The following is an 18444-nucleotide window of genomic DNA, read 5'->3' as shown; positions in this document are numbered from 1 at the left end:
TAAGAGCACAGACTACAAAGTCAGCGTGCCCTGGATTTGAATCTCAGCCTCCCTTTTAGCTCTGTGGTTCTTATTTTCCTTATGATGAAGTAAGGATCTGTCTAAATTTTCTTAGTGCTGATGTAACAAAAATACCACGAGTGGTGGCTTTAATGAACATAAATTTATTTTCTCACAGTTTAGAAAGCTAGAAGTCTGAATTCAGGGTACTGGCTCTAGGAAGGCTTTCTCTCTCCATTGGTTCTGGTAGAAGATCCTTGTGGGTTCCTTGGTCGTCATCTTGTGGCGATCTTCCCCCCACCTGTGCTTCCTTGTTTCTGTGCCTAATCTGTTCTTTTTATATCTCAAAAGTGATGGAGTTGAAGACACACCCCACGCTGATATGGTGTAAACATAATAAAGAAAACCCTATTCCTAGATGGGATTCCATCCACAGGTATCCCAAAAAAGCCAAACGCACTGCTGTACAGTCAGTTCCAACTGATAGGGATCCTATATGAAAAAGTAGAACTGTCCCATAAGGTTTCTAAGGCTTATGGAAGCAGACTGCCTTATCATTCTGTTGGTGGGTTTGAACTGCTGACCTTTTGGTTAACAGCCAAGTGCTTAACCACTCTTCCACAGGAGCTGTCACTGATCTAGAGAATAGGTTAAATATGGTCCTTTGCCTTCGCCAAATACTTTACACTCATTACCCCTTAGTTCTCACGACAGTCCCATGAGGTTATCCATTATGGATTGAAATGTGTCCCCCAAGATATGTGTTATAAATCCCCAGGTATTTCTTTCTAGTTGGTTTTCTGTACATATATTGCGTGTTTAGTAATCTCCTTTTCACTTAAAGTGTCTAGAGCATTCCTAGGTCATTCGAGACAGTGCATGGAAGCCATCCTGTTGGAAAATGTAATTGTGTTTGAAGCATTAAAAAAAAAAGTACATGTTTTTCTGGATTATAAACTAATACAGTAAATCCCAGAACTTACGTAAGGCGGAAACCCGTCAGAAGGAAAACTAAAATATTTTCTACCAAAATGAGCAGTAGAAAAGTGGTAAGACAACACCCTGTCAAAGGCAGAAAACTGGTGAGACCCAGAAGAATTAAGGCAGCCCCATTGAGTTCTGGCTCTCCTAGGTTTCACTGTATATGTTTCTTCTAGAAAATAGCAGCATAAAGAAGAGAAAATAAGCTGCCTATTGGAAACCCTGGTGTTATAGTGGTTAAGAGTTTGGCTGCTAACCAAAAAGATAGGCAGTTCTGATCCACTGGGTACTCCTTGGAAACCATATGGGGCAATTCTACTCTGTCCTATAGGGTCGCTTTGAGTTGGAATCGACTGGAGGACAACGGGTTAGGTTTTTTATTTATAACCTATAGAGAAACCACTCACTGAATACACTTGGTATACAACTTCCCAGACTTTATATGCAAGATCAAAAGGGGATTCAAGATGTATAGTTTACAGTGCTTAACAGTATATTATGAGCAAATCCTATGTATTATATACTCGTAAGCATAATTTTTCTTTCTTGGAGGAGCGTGGACGGCATGGTGGTAAAGTTGTTTTCGTTTTTGTTAAGGATTAAAACTATGTTAATTGCACTGAATGGCTGTACTATAACCATAACTTGTTCATAACCAACTCCCTGTAAGACATTTGCACTTTGAATTTTTTCCACTGTTATTAATGATTAATAAACTACAGTGAGCCACCTGTATTAGCTGTGTATCTGTTTCCTCAGAACCAGTTCCTTGAGTTGTACTTAATGAGCCAGGGCTTGGTTTTGTAGACTTTTGATACAGATTGCCAAATATATACATACATACATACATACACACACACACACACAAATATGTACACTCCCCAATTTAATGTTATTTGTTTTGAATTTCTTTTTGCTTTAAAAAATAAGAATATTTAACTTTATTATCTAAATAAATTTTGCACAAGATGAAATATATAAAGAAAAAAATTTACCTTTACTCAACATCAGAATCAGGTATGTTTAATATCTGTAAGTGATAGCTCAAATTGTTGCTTATAACTGAGAAATCAAAAAATTTATGTTGTGCTGTCAAAGATAGGAAATACTTTTGTGTATGAGGTTTAGTTTTCTTTGATTGTTTTATGCTGCCTGTTTTTATTGATCCTGAAACCATGTTTTATAGAATTACTATGAATGTAGACACAGTTCTGCAATAAAAAGTATATTGTGATACATGAGTGGTTTATGGTAGGTTTGATTTCACCTTTATTACTGTGAGATATTTGAGTGTTTGCAATTTAAAGTCATCTTCCTATGAATTACTCTAGCCGTCCCTACAGAAGTTGACAGCTACCATAGCCTGTTCCCTCTAGAACCACTGCCACCACCCAACCGGATACAGAAATCAAGTAATTTTGGGTACATTACATCTTGCTACAAAGCTGTAAATAGTAAAGATGATCTGCCATATTGCCTTCGGAGGATACATGGTAAGCAAAAGAAATGATCCTCTTTTGTAAGCATGTTATTGAGGCTCAGGTTATTCAAACCTTCCTGAATATCTTGATTTATTTAATATTTGACTTTTAAGGGCAGTATTTTATTTGGAGAGCAGTACCTAATAAGTGATGTATAATGTTTTTTTTTACTTCACGTTTCTGATGGAATAAGGGGTGGTATTGTTTACAGTTTACTGTAGTAGAAAAACTTTCTTTTTCAGGTTTTCGTCTTGTTAACACAAAGTGCATGGTGTTGGTTGATATGTGGAAAAAAATCCAGCACTCAAATATTGTAACCTTGCGGGAAGTGTTCACCACTAAAGCATTTGCAGAACCTTGTGAGTAATTGGTGGTTGTCTTTCTGCTGGGGGCTTCATCATTTGAAGGCAGATTGCGGTGATGAGTGTTGGTGCTGTATTTCAGCTCTCGTGTTTGCATATGATTTCCATGCTGGAGGAGAAACTGTGATGAGCAGACACTTTAACGACCCTAACGCTGATGCCTATTTCACAAAGAGAAAGTGGGGTAAGAGAAAGAGGCAGACAAGCCTGTTTTGACAGATTCTTTTTCTCTGTGGAAGAGTGGTTTTGTATTTTAAAATAAACGTAAATTCATCTCCATAATCGTTCACTTACAAAGAAGCATCTCAGAGACATGAAGTTGGTCTGCAAGAAGTTAGGAGATAATGCATTGTGTGTGTATACTGAGACTGAGATGGGTTATGGAAGACTCGCCAGTATCTCATGTTGGAAGGGATGATAAAAAAGCTTTTCCTCTTAAAAATTTTCTTTTTTCTATTAAAAATGTAGTGCTTTCGGAATAAAGATGATTTGGAAAATCCAGTAAAGTAGAAAGGAAAATAATCTCTTCACTTTGCCATCTTTTTTTTTTTTTTTTTGCATTATTATGCTTTTTTTTATCATATTATATTTCCGTCTATCATGATAATAGCTATTTTCCCCCTAATTTTTATATTTTCCAAATATGTTTTTAGTGACTTTCTCGTAGTCTAATGTGACGGTATCATTTATGTGCTTATTTCCGTAAACAAATGTTCTTGTTTAAAGGTAGGATTCCGTGTTACTTAAGGAGTCAGTCTTACAGATAGATTTTCAAGTAATTGTCTTTTTTTATTTTAATGTGGTGAAAAATATATATATATAAAACGAAACGTTTACCATTTCAACCATATTTTCTTTTTTGACCCTTTACTTTAAAACTTTTTTGATAATTCACGTTTTGCAAAGGATGAAAATATTTTAATTATATCTAACAGATGTTTATTAAAGGGTAAATGTTTTTAGAAAAATAAATCCGCTTTGAGATGTCTGTTATTAATATTTGTATTTGAAGAAGGTCTTATTTTCTAGTTGTGGAGCAGGAAAACATTGCATTCTTAATTATGGTTTTTAATTTTTTAAAGGGTTTTCTTGAACATATGCTGATAGAAGTTAAGGGCTGGGGGACTTCAGTCCACATTACTGTCATTCAGATTGTGGCTCCTTACAGATTCTAATTATGGATAAAAATATATTACTTCTGTCTGTGTACTGGTGACTTTGCTTTCTGCTTTTTGACGGTTGAAAGAAGAAAGTTGTGGTTACATGGCTGTTTCACATTAAAAATCTGGTCCTACGGTGTGGTTAATTTTTTCCCCTTTTGCCATGTCATCTGTAGACACACACATAATTTTGTTGAAGGGGATGTGGTATCACTTTTCCTATAGATAAACATGGTTGTAGTTGTCCAAGTTTATTTTAGTAATAACACCTGTGAAATGACTGTTGGTTTTAATTTATAGCTGGGTTTCTGAACCTCAGCACTATTGACATTGGGGCCAGATTTGTTATGGGGGGCTGTCCTGTGCATTGCAGGATGTTTGGCAATGTCCCTAACCTCTGCCCACTAGGTGCCAGTAGCACCCTCCCTTCTCCCACAGCCGAGGCAACCAAAAATGTCTCCAGATGATGCCAGATGTCCCCAGGGCGGGGGGGGGGGGAGTTCACCCTCTCCGAGAGCCACTGATTTATAGCAGTCCTTGTTAGTTTTTTTTTTCTTTTTAATTTTTATCTTAATTGTTATGTTTTTGGTGTTAACCAATTATTTGATATATTGATGTTTACATTTTCACACAAATCAGTCCTTTTTCTAGTATTTAAAGGTATTGATTGAATGATTGTAACTTTTCTAAAGGTACCATGTGTGTTTTAATTTACAGCAACTTCCAATACAAGGCAATCCCTTGTCTTCCCAATGGGTATGTTAAAAAAAAAAAAAAAGGCCAATGTTTGTATAAACTTTTAGGGACATAGACGGAAGTCTGATGTTTTCTTATACTATGTAATTTGTAAGCACAAACTTGAAAATCATGTATTTATCATAAGAAATATATTAGTTTAGAAAATGGGAATAGTAATAATACCGTACCACGTAGGGGTTGGTCAGAGCTTTAAATGAGTTAATGTGGGTAAAGAATCTGGCACACAGTAAGCACTGTGTGTTTGCTGTAACTATGCCTTATTACCATATTTCACTAAAGAGTTAAATTTAACCTCTTCATATTCATCTTTGATGTTGTCTTGGCATTTATCACTAGAGCCACTTTTTGAGTCCTCTTAACACTTTGTTTCCGGAGTGTATTGTCTTCAGGTCTAAGTTGAGAGAGAGCAGTTTTTTAATTTTACTTGTGCTTTTTGCTGGAAATTTTATCCTTCCATAAGCGTCCATTTGCTTTTTATCATCTCTGCAGTTAACCATTTAACTCTATTGTTTTTAATATTGATACACAAAAGGTTTGTTTACAACCATATGAACACTTGGATTGGTAAGGTTATATATCCTTGAGTTAATTATAAAATCTAGGTTAAATTTATATGCCCTTCTTTTCTACTAATTTAAGTATTAGCCCAGAGATATCATCAAGAAGCACTTAGAAGAGTTGACAGAATCAAGATGACTGCTTGTAATGGTAGGCCAGATGATGTTTGTGTTTCGTCGTTACCCATGTGTGGCACTCACTTTTTTACATTTATGTTTGTGTAAATTGGATATCATCTGTCTGACATGGCTGTAATAGAAGAGGGTAAACAACGTAAGGAAAAAAACTCAGCATAAACGATGGTTTATTGTTGTTGTTAGCGGCCACCGAGTTGGCCTCAGACTTAAGGCAGCCCCATGCAGACTGTTGTGACCCACAGGGTTTTCTTTGGCTGATGTTTTTGGAAGTGGGTCACCAGGCCTTTCTTTCTAGTCTGTCTTAGTCTGGAAGCTCCGCTAAACCGGTTTAGCATCACAGCAACACATAAGCCTCCACTGATAGATGGGCGGTGGCTGCACATGCGGTGCACTGGCCGGAAATCAAACCCAGATCTCCTGCATGGAAGGCGAGAATCCTACCACAGACCTACCACTGCTGCCATCAGTAATGGTAGAGACTGACTTCTCTCAGTCCGCAGAATGAGCACTTCTCATATACCTGAACGATTATGCAGACCAGGGTTACCCACATTTTAAGTAAGAGAACAATTTCTGCACTTATTGTTTTTAATGAAAATATGTATTTACTTGATTCACGATTAAATATAGATGCATACTTTAAATAATTCTGTTTATTGTTCAGAAATTATAATAGCCGCGGAAAAGAGCATTTTCAGTGAGAGCTTTGCTGCTGCTAACAATGTAAAGATAAAATATGAACCGGAAGCTTTGGGTTTGTCCCTGAAGTTCTTACTAATGGAACTAAACGTTTAAGGTGTGTGTATTGAAACAGCAACAAACATACGGATGTGCTATGCCATGGGTATACACGAATTTTCTTCTATTAATTCTTAACCAATTTCTTTTTTCAGTGTTATTAAATTTGTTAATTTCTGTTTAGATTTTTTTCTGTTTCGTTTTAGTTGAATACTCAATTGGAGATACTATTTTAAAGTTTATTTGCTTTACAGGGCAACACGATGGGCCATTGCCCAGGCAGCATGCCGGATTATTGCCAGAGTCTCTTATTTGGGCATATATCGTCCAGCTAAGCTCCGCGTTGCGTACTATTCACACGGCAGGTTTGGCATGTCGCGTTATGGACCCAACAAAGATTCTGATAACCGGCAAAACCAGGTACTGGCATTTTGAGTTCTGGCTTCTTTATTCAGCATCTAATCTTTGACAGCTTAGTAAACAAAATATGATGATTTGTTTTAATTCTGCCTTTTCATATGCCCCATCCAGAAGCACTGCTGTGACTTTGAGTTCATGTGTAAGTTAAAAACAAAGTTGAATTTTTAATAAAATAACTGGTTATTAGCCAAAAATCTTGGTAAGGGGTGGGGAATTGTGTGCCATTAGGGCTGGTAGAATATAGAAGTACTAGCAATACAACTTGTATTTGTAGCATGAGTCAAAATCAGCTGGGTTTTTTTTGTTTGTTTTTGGTGAAAATAAACGCAGTAAAACCCACTCCGTTCCAGTTTCTAGAGATAACGATCAGTTGCAGTGGTTACATTCTTCACGTTGTGTCAACATTCTCCTCGTTTCTGTTCTGGTTGTTTCACTTCCATTTACTTATTCTCCCTGTCCCCCACCCGCCTCCCTTCTCCTCCGGGCTTTGGCATAGCTGTTGACCCCTTGTCTTACGTAGATTTTTAAAAAGTGACACAGGACTTAAGGATGACAGTCTTTACTCTTAGGGTTAAACAGTCACTTCGTTTAGAGGTGACTTTCAGGGGATAGCTTCGATTCAGGGCTTGAAGAACAATTCAGGGCCATAGTCTTGGGGATTCCTCCTGACTCGTAGGTCCAGTAAGTCTGGATTTTTTAAGAATTTAAAGTTCTCTTCTACATGTTTCTCGCTTTCTGTCTGGATTCCTCTTTTATGTTCCTGATCAGAACGTTTGGTAGTGGTAGCTGAGCACCATCTAGTCTTCTGACCTCGAGGCGGAGGAGGTAGTGGTTTATGTAGACAGTTAGTCCTGTATAGTCTGGGTCCTTCTCTGACTGTTTGGTCACTGGGAGGGCTTTTTAAACACAGATTGCTGAGCTTTACCCCCAGAGTTTCTCATTTAGTAGGTCTGGGGTGGAGCCCAAGAATTTGTATTTGCTGGTTAGGCTCCATGCTTTGAGTCCCACTGATGCAGCGTTGCGTAACACAGACCTTGACTTTACCTGAGTTTTACTGGAGTTGCTGTAATTTTGAGAATTGTCTTGGGCAGCATAACATGAAGAGCCCTAGATCTGGTACAAGGTTATCTGGGTTTATAGGGTGGCTCTGCTAGTTACTGTCTGTATGACCTTGAGCAAGTTACTGCTCTGTGTTTCAACAACCATATAAAACAGGTACTACTCCTCATTTCCCTCATTTATAAAGTGTTAAGTTTCCATTAGTATATGATAAAAAAATCTTATTTTAATCTGTTTTCTTTAAATTCTCTGGTCCTTAAAGGTTGCGAGTAAATTGTGTTGGAGTTTTTGATGTTTTAACGTTTGATAACAGTCAAAATAATAATCCATTGGCATTAATGGCTCAATACCAGGTAAGTAAGAATTAGCATGGATACTTTATCGTAATAACTTAAAGCTTGATTTTTTTTTTAAGACAAATTTTATTTTAAAGCATTTCAGGGTTTTTATTCTGGGGGTGGTCTCTTGCAAACTTAGAAAATATTTTTATTTAATGACTATAACATTTTTAGTGTAGAGCCTTATGGTTTGTAATATACAGACTTGACGGTGTCAGAGACTCTAGCTGTTCACAGTGAGAAATTCTTTGTGTGATTAGGAATTGTGTCTTCAGCGGAGGTTAAAACGGAGAAGTCAGTTGAATGGGTTATATAGTAAATGAGAGTTTTTTTTTCGTGCTCCTTTAGCGCTAAAATCACACCTTGAACACCTGTTTCACTTTTAGAACACTCGTCCCAGTAGTAATCCTAGAATTTTAGAAATGTTTTCAAAGGAATGTTATGGATTGCCATTTTCTACATAATTTCCTTTTCCTTAGTCAAAGTTTATCACTCATTGTACATTCTCAGAATTTGATTGTGGTTGGATTCCATTCTAGTCGTGTTGATTTTGGTCCCGTTACGTTCTTAGTGACTTGTTTCTTATTTCTTGATTGATGTGATAAGGTGTAGCCTAATGAGAGCCTGTCTCTGCAAGGAGGCAGTAAGATCGGTCCCTTTCGCATTGGTGAACCTGTAGTTACCCTGGCTGTTTACAGCAGATACTTCATGTCATTCAACTGCTATTACAGTGTGCTTCACCACATGTTTTAGAGATACTACAGTTGCCATTTTAAGACAATCTCAGGTCTTTTTGTGTAAGACGTTTTATTTTCTTTTAAAATTAACTTGAATAAGGCAAAATCTCTTAATCACATGGAGAAACAACAACAAAAAAAAACACATTTTCCCGTTGCTCAAGGCTTTTCAACTTTTTTTGTTTAAAGCTTTGAAAAAAGATTTTTATTTCACTTTCTGTAAGAGAAAATTTCAGAACAGACAAGAAAGAAAGGATAGAATGAGAAGTAGAGTCTAGATAGTGTTCAGTATTCCAATTCAGGCATATATCTCTTCTTTTACTACTGAAAACGCAATCCTCAGAGTTACCAGCACTCGCTCACATTCGGTTGCATGTACTCGCACATCAGCCTTCCCCTCTCTTGTGCCCACCGAACCTCCCCAGCAGCCAAGCTGCCCTGGTTGATAGTGCCATCTGGTGATCGGTACAGGGATAGACCTGGCAGACTCTTGCCAACCACTGCTTTCTTCTGCCTGGGGGTTTTATTCCCTCTTTCTCATTTAGGGTGGTTGTTCTTAGCTGCTTTCCTTCTTATCTTCTTTGTTCTATTTACCATTGACCTGCAGTCGATTCCGACTCCTAAAGACCCTATAGGACAGAGTAGAACTGCCCTGTAGGATTTCCAAGACTATCATCGCTAACGGGAGCAGGTCGCAACATCTTTCTGCCGTCGAGCGGCTGATGGGTTTGAACCACTGACCTTTTGGTTAGGAGCCAAACACTGAACCAGTGCACCACCAGGGCTCTTTGTCTTACATTTAATGCCTGACTAATTGGCTTCGGGGTTTTTTTTTTTAATTGGCTTCGGTTACTTTTTCTTCATAATCTTTGTGCTTCCAAAAGTGACCGATTATAATTGTTTAAATGCTAGTGATCTTCACATATCCAGGAAGGTAAGATTAAATTTTGAGAGGAAATTAGACATTATTTAGAACCAGTGCCATCAGTCTCTATTGCAAGTATCTGAAAACCTCATGTCCACTTTACAGAAAACAAAGCACACACCTCACAGCATCTTCATTCTTCTCTGCATAGGGTTGCATTGATTTAAATTATTAGTATAAAATAAGACTCATTTAACTTTGAATGTCACAGTAGTAGTCTTTTTTACCCATCTTTTGCAAATGTATAGTATTTCAGTTATGAACGGTTCGATAGTTACCTTGAAAAATAAACTCTTCATAAGAAAAAATATGCCCTGAGCTCCAAGCAGTCAAATGGGGAGATAAACATTACATTAAATAAGCATTTGGAACGCCTGCTTTGTAACTGCTGTCATTCACAAACTCAGGCGACCTTCAACTATTTGTCACTTTCCCTTTATTTCTCAGCAGTAAGGAATGTATCAGGTTTTCTTTTCGTGTGTGTGTGTGTGCGCGCGTTTGTGTGGAAGATTTTTCTATAGTTTATTGTAAAGTATAGGCGAGAATTAAAGCTAGTCCCACAGAGGGGAGTGTGATTTTACAGAGAAGAGGGTACACGAGAAAGGCACTGTTTCTTGTAGTCTATTTTTCATAGTCTGTTTCAGACACGTGACTAGAGACTGACTTTCAGTAAAGTGGACATAAGTAGAGCCATAGATAGAATCAGAGAAAGAAATCAAGAATTGTGAAAACCAGGAAGAAACTGAAAATGAGTTGGGGGGAAAAACCTCCAGAATTCAACAAATGGGGGGAAAAACCAGATGGAGGTAAGAAGCAAACTAACACATGATAAATTATTGAGCTGGGAAATAGAGAGTTTTTGAGCTGTTATGATGTTAAACTCTCTCAATTATGCAGGATTCTCTTATTTAAAAAAAAAAAATCAGTTTGGATTTAATCTGGATTATGTGACATATATACTTTATTTCTAACGGTGGGTGTCCCTACCTTGCATCATTCTAGAAAGGCGGTGGAATGTACTCAAGATCAGATGCTCTTTATTTTTTAAACTCATTTAATCCTTCAGCTATCTTAGACCTTTGTTTTCTCCTAATAGAGAATGATGGAATGTTCTAGGTGGGAGATTCAGTACAGCATCCATTCAGAGTTAAGCCAAACTCTGAAAATTCTGGTATTTCAGGGTTGGGAGGCTGTGTGCTGCTACGTGTGGCTCAGATAGTTGACAAACAGTAACAACCTTCATTTGCTTTGCTGAATATATTGGATTGAAATTTACAGTTATCATTTACATGCACTGAATTCTCTTGACCAACTTTTTCTGTGATTTCATTAATACAACTTGAAATGTTTTGCTTGATCTGAAGAGTGATTGAGAGGACTCCTTCTTGGGGCTCGTAGCAGCACCCTCCAGAGAACAGAATATGGCAGCAACAATAGTGCTCCTTCCCGTGCCTCCTTCCCTACCATCTGGGCTCCTCTGCATCACTCATGATATTGTTGAGAGTTCCCTGATGTGAATCCTTGGCATCTTTTCTCCATAGTTTCAAAACAGACTGTGTGTCTAGTCAGTTTTTCTCCTGATTTATAGGATTTCATGCTCAGTGTCAGAGCTACAAATCTTAGTTTAGGATAGATTTTTAAATTTGAACTTTTTAACGTTATTTTAGTAAGGGAGATGGGCTTATGTCTTTATTTGGGCAGAAAGTTGTTAAAAGTTATATAGTGCTAAAATTTTGTTAGTGATTACCTCAGAAATAGTTACCTAATTGCCCTGATGTGCCAGTGACAAACACTCCGCTAACCTAGTGGTTCTCAACCTTGGCTGCATGTCAGAATCTCTTGTGGGAGCTTTGAAAAATGCCGATACCTAGATCTTACCCCAGACTGATAACACCAGGATTGGGAGTGAGGGGATGGCCAATAGGCAATGGTTTTTGTTTTTAAGCACCTTTTAGAGGTGATTTTAATGCAAGCTACATTTGAAAACTCCTTACACTAAAACAGTGTTCGGCAAATGAGCATGTAGCCAGTAATTCTGATGAGACCCCAGGTTTGGGAAATTTACAGAGGTGTTCTCTAGAAATTACTTCACATGATTTTATATAAACTCTGAAATAACTCCATCCACCTAGGCATGTGATGATTAATAGTTACCTTCCAGGCAGGGCCACTTGGAGTGACCGTTCTGTTTCCTGGCATTATGATGGATGATGGAGATTTTGCCTCAATTTAGCCACCTTGAAAACCCTTTTAGAAGGAAAGTCTCAGAATGTTAAATCTTTAAAAATAAATAAATAAATAAAAGGGAGGGCAGGAAATCAGGTGGTTAAAGAATTAAAAAATGTATTATAATGTGAGTAAAAATAGTATATTTGAAAGCAAAGACAGATTGGGATGTCACTAAGGTTTGCAGCATTTTCACAGTGTTAAAGAAAACATGCTCTAAAAGAAGGTAATACTGATAGATTTTTAATGAGGTAATTTTTTTCAAATAATTCTTCAAACTCCTGCCATATTCTGGGAGTCATGGCAGGTGAGAAAAGTTCTCATCTTAACTCACCATGATCACAGTAAAGCAGGAGTACAGTGAAGAATATCAGCTCTATTTAAAACAAACAAACAGAAAAAAACCCAAACACCTTTTAAAGCCCATTTCCACAGCTTACATGAGAACTGCTTAATGTTTATTAAAGCATGGGTCTAGAACTACCTTCATCAGAATTATCTGGGTGCTTTAAAATGTTGGGCCAGTTCCCAGACTACTGAATGAGAATCTTTAGTGAAGAGGCTCAAAAATCATATTTGTAATAAGCTCCCAGGTGATTCTGATGAGCACCAAAATTTGAGCACCCTTCTCTGAGCTCTACAGCTTATCTGCAAAGGTGCTTTTCCATGTAGGCAGTAATATCGGTGTAGTCAATGGTACCTATGAAATAAGAATTAAAAGTTATATTTATTCTTTCATGTCAGCAAGCAGATCTGATATCATTAGGAAAAGTTGTGTTGGCTTTGGCTTGCAACTCTTTGGCAGGAATTCAACGAGAGAATCTACAGAAAGCCATGGAACTGGTGACAATCAACTACTCCTCTGACCTGAAGAATCTGATTTTGTAAGTTTTAATATATGATAAAACTTATACTGTGATCATGTAAGACAGAGCTTTATTCATTTTAAGCTTGGGTATTATTTTCATAAGGAACCTTTTAACACTGATTCTGTTTGTTTAGTTCGTACTATTTAAATTCCAGCAAGATACAAACTTTTAATTTCTTTATTTTTACTGATTTATATTGGTTGGAATAAATACATAAATCAGTGTGTTTAAATTAGTCATCGATGTTTTAAAAAACACTTGTTCAAAGAGCACCCTCTAGAGACACATAGTCTAATATGATAGCCACTAGCCACAGGTGGTGCTTTAAATTCTAAACTTTTTAAATAAAATTAAAAATTACGTTCCCCAATAACACTAGCTACATTTTCAGAGTTCAGCAGCCATATAGCTATTGGCTACCATGTCAGATAGCGTAGAACATTTCTATCATCTCAGAAAGTTCTCTTGGATAGTGGTGTTCTAGAAGATGAAAGTTTTCATAAATAAACCTCAGATGCAATCTAGTTACATACTCTAGGGCCAAAACACCTGCTCCAGAGAGCATGTGTGTAGGGGATCCTAAGCTTCTGCCCCAATACCATGAGGTTCCAGGGACTCTTTGGTTATAGGTCTGAATTGAACTTGGCGTAAAAGAAGCCCACTGTGGACCCCTGTCACCACAGAACAACTTCTCCCTATCTAAGATATAGCTAGCATTGGGGGAATTCAGAAGGTGGGTGTCTTAGTCATCTAGCGCAGCTGTAACAGAAGTACCACAGGTGGGTGGCTTTAACAAAGGGAGATTTATTCTCTCACAGTCCAGTAGGCTAAAAGGCTGAATTCAGGGCACTGGCTCCAGGGGAAGGAGGCTTTCTCTCTCTTTTGGCTCTGAAAGAAGGTCCTTGTGTTGCATCAGTCTTCCCTTGATCTGGGAATATCTCAGAGCAGGAACCTCAGGTCCAAAAGACGCGCTTTGCTCCAGGCGCTGCTTTCTTGGTGGTATGAGGTCCCCATGTCTCTCTGATCACTTCTCTTTTATATCTCAAAAGAAATTGACTTAAGACACTACCTAATCTTGTAGACCTCATCAGTATAATTGTTGCTAATCCATCTCATTACATCATAGCGTAGGATTTACAACATAGAGGGAAGTCACATCGGGAGATAAAATGGTTGACAATCATACAGTCATACAAGGGAATCATGACCTGGCCAAATTGACAGATATTTTTTGGGGACACAATTTAGTCCATGACAGTGGGCATCCCTGATCTATAATAATGAGCTCTTCTAGAGAAGAGATTCTGTGAAGTCTCTTGAAAATTTCCGTTAGGTTCTAGAAGCAATTAGAGCTGCTTGGTCCTTATCAGCAGTCTGTTTTAGCTTTCAGCCATTTTTTCTAGACTTTCTGTATAGCCCTGCATGATCCAGTTTCTTGTTGGACCCACCCTGGGGTATGGAATTGGAGGTAGGGAATGGGGCTGCCCACTTGTGCTTTGTCACTACTGATATAAGTGTCCTGCTGTGACAGAGCACTGGGAGCCAGTGGTTAACTGGTTCCTATTAATAATCAAAGGAGATGATGTGTCTTCTAAATGAAAGTATTTGTTTTACGTATCATCACAGTAATGATTCTGAGCTTTAGTTTGCAACACTTAAGATGCATCAGATCTCAGGTTGTAACCTTCAGATTCTTAGACATAACCAAACACCTCGCAGGATGAAGTTCCTAGGCTCAAAGGCAAAGGACCATAGACTCGGGGGTCTGTGTCATTTGGCACAGCATCGTTTGTAAAGCCAATGTTCTGCATTCTACTTTGGTGAGTAGTGTTGAGAGTCTTTAAAAGCTCACGAGTGGCCATATACTGGTCTCTTCCAATCCAGAGTGAAGGAGAGTGAAGAAAACCAAAGATTCAAGTCTGAGACACTAATGGACCACATGAACCACAGCCTACGTGACCCGAGACCAGAAGAACTAGATGGTGCCCAGCTATCACTACCAGTGGCTCTGACTGGCATCACAACAGAGGGTCCCAGACAGGGCAGGAGAAAAATGTAGAACAAAAAAATCAAATTCACAACAAAGATCAGACATTGGAGGAACCCTCGAAACTATGGCCCTAAAACACCCTTCTGAACTGGATCCAAAGCCATTCCCGGAGACCACCTTCCTGCCAAACAACAGACAAGCCCATAAAATAAACAGTAACACCCAAGACGAATGTGTTCCTTAGAACAATCAATTATATGAGATCAAAAGGGCAATATTTTCTCAAAAGCAAAGATCGGAAGGCAGGAAGGGGTAGAAAATCAGGACAAAAGGAAACGGGGAACCCAGGGCAGAAGTGGGGAGAGTGCTGACACATAGTGGGGAATGAAGCCAAGGCCACGAAACACTTCATATACAAACTCTCGAATGGGAATCTAATTTGCTATGTAAACTTTGACCTTACGCACAATTAATAAAAAAGCTGGGGATGTAAGTTTAACAGATTAGTCGTCTGTTAATAATTATTAAAACTGTTCGTTGTGGAGAGACTGCAACGCTTATACGCTGCTAGTGGGAATGTAAAATGGTACAACCACTTTGGAAATCGATTTGGCGCTTCCTTAAAAAGCTAGAAATAGAACTACCATACGATCCAGCAGTCCCACTCCTTGGAATATATCCTAGAGAAATAAGAGCCTTTACACGAACAGATACATGCACACCCATGTTCATTGCAGCACTGTTTACAATAGCAAAAAGATGGAAGCAAACCAAGGTGCCCATCAACAGATGAATGGATAAATAGATTATGGCATATTCATACAATGGAATACTACACATTGATAAAGAACAATGATGAATCCATGAAACATTTCATAACGAGGAGAAATCCAGAAGGCATTGTGCTGAGTGAGATTAGTTGCAAAAGGACAAATATTGTATGAGACCGCTATTATAAGAACTTGAAAAATAGTTTAAACAGAGAACGAATATTCTTTGAGGGTTTGAGAGCAGGGAGGAGAGGGAGGGAGAGGGGTATTCACTTATCAGATAGTAGACAAGAACTATTTTAGGTGAACAGAAAGACAACACACAATATAGGAGAGGTCAGTACAACTAGACTAAACCAAAAGCAAAGAAGTTTCCTGAATAAACTGAATGCTTCGAAGGCCAGTGTAGCAGGGGTAGGGGTTTGGGGACCATGGTTTCAGGTGGACATGTAAGTCAATTGGCATAATAAAATCTATTAAGAAAACATTCTGCATCCCACTTTGGCGAGTGGCGTCTGGGGTCTTAAATGCTAGCAAGCGGCCATGTAAGATGCATCAATTCGTCTCAACCCACCTGGAGCAAAGGAGAATGAAGAACACCAAGGATACAAGGTAATTACGAGCCCAAGAGACAAAAAAAGGGCCACATAAACCAGAGGCTACATCAGCTTGAGACCAGAAGAACTGGGTGGTACCTGGCTACAGCCAATGACTGCCCTGACAGGGAACACAACAGAGAACCCCTGAGGGAGCAGGAGAGCAGTGGGATGCAGACCCCAAATTCTTGTAAAAAGACCAGACTTAATGGTCTGACTGAGACTAGAAGGACTCCGGAGGTCACGGTCCCCAGACCTTCTCTTAGCCCAAGACAGGAACTACTTGCAAAGCCAATTCTTCAGACAGGAATTGGCCTGGACTATGGGATAGAAAATGATACTTGAGAAGAGTGAGCTTGGATCAAGTAGACACATAAGACTATGTGGGCAGCTTCTGTCTGGAGAAGAGAGGGCAAAGGGGGTCAGAAGTTGGCCAAACGGACACGAGAATAGAGAGTGGAGGGAGGCAGTGTGCTGTCTCATTAGAGGGAGAGCAGCTAGGAGTATACAGCAGGGTGTATACCAGTTTTTGTATGAGAGACTGACTTGGTTTGTAAACTTTCGCTTAAAGCACAATAAAAAATTTAAAAACAGTGTTGGGCATGTGTGGGTTCATTATACTATTCTTTCTACTTTATGTTTGAAATTTTTCTAATAAAAAGTGAATAAACAAAATAGTCATACTTATAAAGTACTAAAACATATGGAGCAGTCAGCCGTGTGTGAAGCACTTTCTAACTGCTTGATATGAATTAATTCACTTAATTCTGTTAGCTACCATTATTAGCCCCATTTTAGAGATGGCAAAATTGAAGCAGAGTGGTAAAGTAACTTGGCAGAGTCAAATAGCTTGTAATAACTTTAAGTGTGAATTATTGTTGTTAGTTGCCATCGAGTCAGTCTGACTCTTGGCAACCCCAAGTAAGCAGAACAGAACTGTGCTTCAGAGGGTGTTCAAGGCGGTGACCTTTCAGAAGCAGATCACCAGGCCTGTCTTCCGAGGTATCTCTGGGTGGATTTGAACCACCAACCTTTTGCCTAGTAGTCAACTGTTTAACTGTTGGCGCCACCCAGGGAGCCTTCAGTATAAGTAGGTAGATAGAAATATGTCAGTAGTTACAGATGAGTAGTTAAGACACAGGTTATCCACGTGAGTATAACCATTTATTCAGCAAAAGACCGCCTTTTCTATGTCAGATGCTGAGGGTGCTCTGAACAAGGTGGACAAAATTCCCCACCTTCTGGAGCTTACGCCCCAATGGGGAGAGCTAATAAACATGTGAACAAACAAGATATTTTCAGAGCATCTTAAGCCGTATGAAGAAAATAAGAGCATAATAAGCAGAGGATGAAAGAGTGGGAGGTTGTTTTAATGAGATGGTCGGGAAATACCTTCCTGTCAGAATAAGCAGTAATAGGTTATTGAAAGTTCCAAAGATTGAGAATCAGTTGTATTCCAGCAGGTAGCCCTTTGAAATGAGTGATATTTTCTTAGTTATTAAGACAGGACGCTCAAATTATTATTAAAAAGAAGAAATTAAACTGGCCTGTGTTGATGTGAGTTAGAGAAGAAACATGTCTACAGTTTCTGCATTCGCTCTTAAACTTTTCCAGAAAAGAGCAATAAGCTTTAAAATAAGCTTTAAAAATGAACTTGACTTCCATGAAAAAATTTTCAAAGTTGTATACACTAATGTGATAATGGCAGGAATAGCTGTTTGTCTGTGGGTTATGTTGTTTTTTTGAATTGCATGTTTAGCATTCAAGTGACTCTTCTTTATTTTGGTTAGGTATTTGTTGACTGACCAAAACAGGATGCGGAGTGTAAATGATATCATGCCCATGATTGGTGCTCGATTTTATACTCAGTTGGATGCTGCTCAGATGAGAAATGATGTCATAGAGGAAGACCTTGCAAAGGTAAAGAACATAGTTAAAAGAGCGTATGCACCTTTGAACCTGTGTGTATACATATAAAACATAGTAATTATTGTGCTGAATGAAGTGTATAATTGGTTAAAAGATTGTTTGTAGATATATTTGTCCAGACTGAATGCTCAGTATTTAAATTTCTTACATCCTCTGGGCATTTTTTTTCTTCTTTTCCTTCATGATTTTGCTATAGTCATGTGATAAAATCTTGATTTTTTTTTTTTCATGTGATTTACATTCACAACTCCTGAAAATGGCCAGCTACATAGTGTTCTTGAGTAATACCATTGAACGAAATGGAGATGTTGTATCTGGAAGTATAACCAAAAGGAGGGGATATTGGGATTTATTGTTGAAGGGTAACATTGGTGCAGGGCACCACTTTTTGTACACGTTTGCTTTTGTA

The 18444-nt window shown here is 38.3% G+C and overlaps 1 protein-coding gene across 5 annotated transcripts in view; it reads left to right on the top strand.

Moving 5' to 3' along the window:
- The window catches only part of PAN3 (poly(A) specific ribonuclease subunit PAN3), a 173093-nt gene that overhangs the window by 138465 nt on the left and 16184 nt on the right, over positions 1–18444 (top strand). For 4 of the 5 annotated variants that reach the window (XR_010319105.1, XM_064275300.1, XM_064275299.1 and 1 more), the window contains 7 exons: positions 2313–2474; positions 2705–2821; positions 2907–3008; positions 6431–6596; positions 7918–8008; positions 12626–12765; positions 17897–18026. Coding sequence is in view for 4 of the 5 variants with exons in the window: in XM_064275300.1 (XP_064131370.1) it covers positions 2313–2474; positions 2705–2821; positions 2907–3008; positions 6431–6596; positions 7918–8008; positions 12626–12765; positions 17897–18026 (908 nt within the window). In the remaining variant the exon portion in view is untranslated. Of the gene's footprint in view, positions 1–2312; positions 2475–2704; positions 2822–2906; positions 3009–6430; positions 6597–7917; positions 8009–12625; positions 12766–14634; positions 17876–17896; positions 18027–18444 lie in introns of those variants that run through there. The other variant, XM_064275301.1, reaches the window with a different exon arrangement.

Source organism: Loxodonta africana, chromosome 23, assembly GCF_030014295.1.
Source record: "Loxodonta africana isolate mLoxAfr1 chromosome 23, mLoxAfr1.hap2, whole genome shotgun sequence".
In the NCBI taxonomy this organism is placed as follows: Eukaryota; Metazoa; Chordata; class Mammalia; order Proboscidea; family Elephantidae; genus Loxodonta; species Loxodonta africana.
This window is presented reverse-complemented; position numbering and strand designations above follow the sequence as displayed.